The following is a 5,821-nucleotide window of genomic DNA, read 5'->3' as shown; positions in this document are numbered from 1 at the left end:
TAGCGCTCTAATAAGCAAAAAGATCAATTACATTTCTGAAACTTTGTTTATTTTACATGCTGAAAATGTTTTCCTCTTGGACCAAAATGTCGATCATGATATATTTCTCAAAGATTTCGGGAAACCCTAAAAGATTGCAAAAACAAAAATCTTCAATCTTCCAAATCTTGACACACAATTTGATGCATATTATCTATGGACTCCCGGTACTTCCACAACGAGACTCGTAGTGGGGGTTATCTCGGCCATGGTTGAGAAGGAATTGGGGGAAAGGAACTTTGGCTTTGACTCGCTGAGGTTCCGATTGAACAGCGACATGGAGGAGTAAGGGATTGTTGCCTGCGATTGTTGCCCGGGATTGTCTCCCACTGGTGCCCGGCTGCCGGTGCCCGGCTGCTGAAGCACAACCGCCACGGGGCTCCACCGCCGCCGCCTGGCAGCGGGGCACCGGCGGGAGACAATCCGGGGCAACAATCGCAGGCAACAATACCTTTCTCCTTTTGAGTGGGGTAAGATGCATTTCCCAGCATGCCCATTTTCCCATAGAAGTGGCAAGCCCTTTGGCCTAGAGTTTCGGTAACCCCGGGAGTCACATTACAACTGAGGACCAACAGCTCGGTGCCTTCCACCAGCTCGGTGCCTTCCACCGGCGCTGATGGAGCTATAGACACAGCAACACATAGGGGAGGATGCATACACTTATGCCACAGCATTGTTAAATACTTGATACTGATTGGTCAATACCGTTCCAAGGGTGTGTGCATTATCGTTCAATAGGACAACTCTTCCTTCCTTTTAACAGTTCTTAAACAATACACAAACATTCACAACAGCGGTCAAATACAACTAGCAACCAGAAGTTTTCTTTTCATTTATTTTTCCAGTGGACATAGTTGATTAAAGAACAATAACATTATAGTTAAAAGTAACTAATATTTAATCATTGATGGTAAGTGTGGTACAAGAAGAATAAACCACTCCTGATTCTGGTTAATTCCTTGCCTATAAAATAATATCAAGCCTGCAGAACTAGATTCACATTTATGAACACTTATGCCACTGTAGTTAGCACTTAGTGACGGTCCCTTCATACACCACTGTGAGCACTTGGTGACGGTGCCTAAATACACCCATGTAGTGAGCACTTGGTGAAAGTCCCTTCATACACCACTGTAGTGAGCACTTGGTGACAGTCCCCTCATACACCACTGTAGGGAGCACTTGGTGGCAGTCCCTTCATACACAACTATAAATAAATGTGGCTATTCAAGGCTAAAAGCTGAAGGACCCCCGCTGGGTCCACGCGGTGCCGTAGTACTCCAAACCACCCCGGTCCTTTCTCCACATGCTGCTGTAGGCCCTCAGGGGCCTTCAGGTCACATGCTTTCGTATTATATATCTATTTTTATGAATATCTATTTTCTGATAATAAAGATAGTATGGAGATCAATATGGACGCTTTATCGATATCAAAATTATTATTATTACATCTTTACATGTAAAAAAAAAAGAGAGCGGGGATCCCTCCTCTACCAACACCTCCGCCTCCTCACGCCAAACACCTGGAGAGAGCAGGACAAGCCAGCTTGGTGGTGAGCTCTATTCAGTTCTGTGCCCGACTGTGTTCGTGTGCGTGTACGTGTGTGTGTGTGTTTCTGTCTGTCTGTCCGTCTCTCTGTCTGTCTGTCCGTCTCTCTGTCTGTCTTTCATATTTAACTTTGAATGAGGAGGTTATCAGCTGATTATTGTAACACTTTAAATTGTATCTGTTTAATCTTTAATCTGTAAAGGAAAGTAACGTATACAATAATAAGCGTTTAATGTAGTTCAACACTACAACTATTTTTACGTCACTAATTTTATGTTATTATTTAGTTCCTAGGAGACAGAAAGATTTAAGATAATCTTGCGTGCTCCTCTTGCGGTGAAAATAAGCCATAACGACACTGAATCAATTCCACTCCACCGCTATTCTTTTGCGTGCGATACACTGCGCGTATTACGGTAAGCGCTATGCATTCTGGGCTACGATGTAAAATGGAAGTGGGAGCAGCCAGCATGTTGTGTTTTCAATAATACTTTGCCTTTTTCTTATTTATCGTGTTATGATTTACATTGCACAACAAACGATTACGCATATACACTGTTTGTGAAAATACCTATACTGGTAATTTTTTCATTACTTGTTTACTTATGTTTTCATTATAAAGATGCCTAAGTTGGCAGTAAGCGCACGACTAGGGGTCATTGTATGATCCTTAATGACAGGGCTGTGTCAACGTTGCATACAAGAACAGCTCAGCTAGCTATATATTTCCTGACGTCTACTTACATCAAATCTGTCGTCGACAGATTTGATTTTTGCTTCTCACAGGGCATCACCATGTCTATGTTGGGAGGGTTGTTGAAATGCGGCGTGCCCTTATGTCAGCTCCCAGGATCTCTACTTCGAGCAGCTAGGAGCATATCCACTGGTAAGAACTGCGACTTGATACAACACGTTTGCATATGCATTATATAATGGTTTAGTGCCTGATGTTCAATTAAAATGTCGGTTTACAGTACACGACTGGTTATTTCCATAGCCCTCGTATGGTGTTTGGCCCTAGGGTCAAAGTCAATGGCTGAAACCCAGAGCTACCTGTAGGCATCTTTGAGCAAGACCCCTACCTGGTCCTATTAACATGTATCTGCATTCATTGTCGGTCTGCTAATATGGATCACTGTCTGCTAAACACACAATTTTAAATAAGAGTAGCCTTCGTATTCAGTAGAGCACACCAAATAGAACCTTTCACATCTGGTGTGTGTTTCCCTCCAGGGATGGGCCATCGAGTAAGGATGCATTCTATCCCAGAGCTGAAGAAGGTGGACAGATGGACAGAGAAGAGATCCATGTTTGGAGTTTATGACAACATAGGCATCCTAGGTAAGTTTTCACAACCTAGTGTGAGCAAATAAAGAAGACTGCTTCTTCTGTGTCTTGTTCATTTACATAATTACATATATACCATTTGGTAACGGCGGGTTAATGGCATGTTATTCAAGTTGAGATAGACGGGACACAGTGTTGTTTGTAAAAACACGCTCTACAGTGAGCATTACTAATTATATATGCTCTGATTCAATCTAGTCAACAATTGGACCACATTTTATGTGTTTTCTATGTGCTAATATGTATTCATATGTGGCAAATCAAAACGCTGCACAAAGTTAAGATTGAAAAGTGCATCCGACACGCGTCTTGCTCCTTAAATCAACCTGATAGTATGCTGGGTATTGGGGCTGAGCCCGAATATTCGGATATTAGTTTGTTCGCTAGGTATTTTAATCTCAATTCAGTATTCCAATGCTTGTTTGTTTATGAAACAATTAAAGTACAGAAAGTATATATATGTTTAATGTCTGTGCATATTAAGGGACTGCTGGTAGAAGGCTAGGTTACATTTTTCAGAATATCCCAGGGATAAAATATCTATAACGATATTGTAAGGGAGCTGGACGTCAGAGTATGCTTCACATCCATGCTTCATTTGACACAATGGTAGCAGTCATCAGAAAGACCAAATATGGGATAATCCGATTATCATTCCTTAGTTTTGGATATTGAAACGTTATTCATAGCATTTTGACAGCTGCCGTCCAGTGAGGATACGCGAGCCATTAACCCCCGGTTAGTGGTATTAGAAGGGTGTTAAGTAAACGTTAGCAGCTATTTGAACGAGTCCAAAATACACCAAAAAGCCCTGACTACTAATAATAACATGTTGGTTATTTTGTAAACATGAATAGAACAGGTAGCAATGTTTTTTTCATTTTATGGCAATCTGTCCCCCACTATAGCGCCTGTGTGATTTATCACCGGGTAAACAGCAGTATCCTGCTGTGAAATATGTTCAACACTGTGCACAATATTCAAAACACCTATTTGCTTTGTGATCATCTTAAGTAGGCCTACTCTCATACTTCGGTTACCGTGGGTTCGGGAACCTTTAGGCTGCATTGAAGCTCTGCCGTAACCAAGTCCGACTCAGACTGATCAGTCGATCCGAAATCCACCGACGTGATTTTGTTGTTTTTCTATTTTGCTTTGTTTTACCGATTGAACCACTTTAGAAATGAAAAGGAAAAAAGTGATACATCGATAAGAACTAGATCTTGCATCAGTGGTCTTAACCTGCTACGTTACAGGCAGTAAAAGATACACACTATGCATATTTCTTTTCCCATTATTTTCTCTTCAACGATTATTAGGATATTCCTTTAGAAACCTTACGAATATTCAAAGCATGATAATATGTATCCGGGCCAGCCCCACTGGGAATGATAATAAAGCGAAAGGATGATGAAAGCAATGGCATATTGATTATACTCTACTCTACCCTACTTTATCATCGTGGACATATCATAACATACCAACATTGAGAAGATTCCTCCTCAAAAAGCATGCAACAATGTTCCTACAATTAATTCGATAACATGACATTACAGCATCAGCATCAGCAATACATTCAAAGCTGATGACATGAAAAAATCAAGATATTCCCAAGTAACAGTTGCCCCGTTTCCTCAGGGCATCGGGGTTTGTCCATCATTTCATGCGGTCCATTTCCCCGGTGGCTAACCTTTTCCCCACCACTCATTAAGAAGACATTCACAATGATGTCTTCATCATCGTGTATCATTACATAAATATGGGTATCATTTACATACAGCCATTATCTCTATTTATAAATGAATAAAATATTGCCCCCATTTTTTTCAATAAAAGGTGAGCACAGATTCGGACATGTTATACTCAAGAGCTTTTTCTTATTTGTATCGGCTCAAGAGATGATCAAAATACACAAGCCACATTTAACAGGACCCCAACAATTCAGATGCAGCAAATCAAGGTTTATTTTGGGTGAAATGAAATACAGGGGCGATAAGCGCTTTGTGTCGGGCCCTTATGAATGGCTGTGTTTTTGTGGCTTCCTAGGGGACTTCAAAGCGCACCCCAAGGACCTGATGGTGGGCCCGAGCTGGCTGAAGGCCTTCCAGGGCAACGAGCTGCAGCGACTAATCAGGAAGAGAAAACTGGTGGGTGAGAGGATGATGACTCAGGACAGGCTCAACCTCGACAAGAGGATCCGCTACTTGTATCGCCACTTCAACCGCGTCGGCAAGTACCGATAAGGAGGAGCGGGGGGAGGAACCAGAGACAGGAGGACATACGAACGTCACACAACCTCATTGTGTTTCTCAATGCAGGACTATTGGAATCTCAGCGTTATGTTGTGATGACTTGTGACTTGGCATACCGGATTTGTGATTAAACTTTGATATATGTGAAGAACACTGTTGTTTGATTCCATTTCTTACACCAATAAAAATATGTGACATAAATGAAGGATTCTTTTTTTATTATACTACATTATTATTCTCAGGCCCTTCTATTTACTTCATTGTAAAAACTACAGCGTATGGAACTACAGCAATCTACTGAAACCTGGTCATGTGTCCTCGCAAGTGACGTCTCCAACGGAGGGATGTAGGCCTGCGTGTAGTATCAGGGTGGGGAGAGGTAGGAGGGTGGGGGGAGCACGAGCCTCCTGGAACCATTTAGCACACTTCTTGTATTTTCTCCAATTTGGCCATCGATGGTATAAAGCCTAACAGCGTAGAGTGGCATTTCGGGAAAAAAAAACTATCAGATGTATATAATACAACACAATCTACCTACAATACAACCCGGGACAAGCGGAGAGGGAGGAAAAAAGTCGAGTCAACAAATCTATAAGGGCAACCACTGTACCGCAGTGTGGGCCTGCTGCACGCC

At 41.9% G+C, this 5,821-nt stretch overlaps 1 protein-coding gene across 2 annotated transcripts; it reads left to right on the top strand.

Moving 5' to 3' along the window:
* Positions 1–2,007: 2,007 nt before the first annotated feature.
* mrpl51 (mitochondrial ribosomal protein L51) lies at positions 2,008–5,388 on the top strand. Of its 2 annotated transcripts, none has more exons than XM_060064196.1 (4): positions 2,008–2,167; positions 2,353–2,474; positions 2,822–2,929; positions 4,982–5,388. In XM_060064196.1, exons 2-4 carry the CDS (start codon positions 2,384–2,386, stop codon positions 5,176–5,178), a joined length of 396 nt encoding a protein of 131 aa, XP_059920179.1. In that variant the 5' UTR covers positions 2,008–2,167; positions 2,353–2,383; the 3' UTR covers positions 5,179–5,388. The 2 variants fall into 2 exon arrangements, with proteins under 2 accessions (XP_059920179.1, XP_059920180.1); XM_060064197.1 differs by having other exon boundaries at positions 2,010–2,167; positions 2,375–2,474.
* The last annotated feature ends 433 nt before the right edge of the window (positions 5,389–5,821 follow it).

This window comes from Gadus macrocephalus, chromosome 11 (assembly GCF_031168955.1).
Source record: "Gadus macrocephalus chromosome 11, ASM3116895v1".
Lineage (NCBI taxonomy): Eukaryota > Metazoa > Chordata > Actinopteri > Gadiformes > Gadidae > Gadus > Gadus macrocephalus.
The sequence above is the reverse complement of the archived record's forward strand: the minus strand, read 5'-3'. Positions and strand labels throughout refer to the sequence as shown.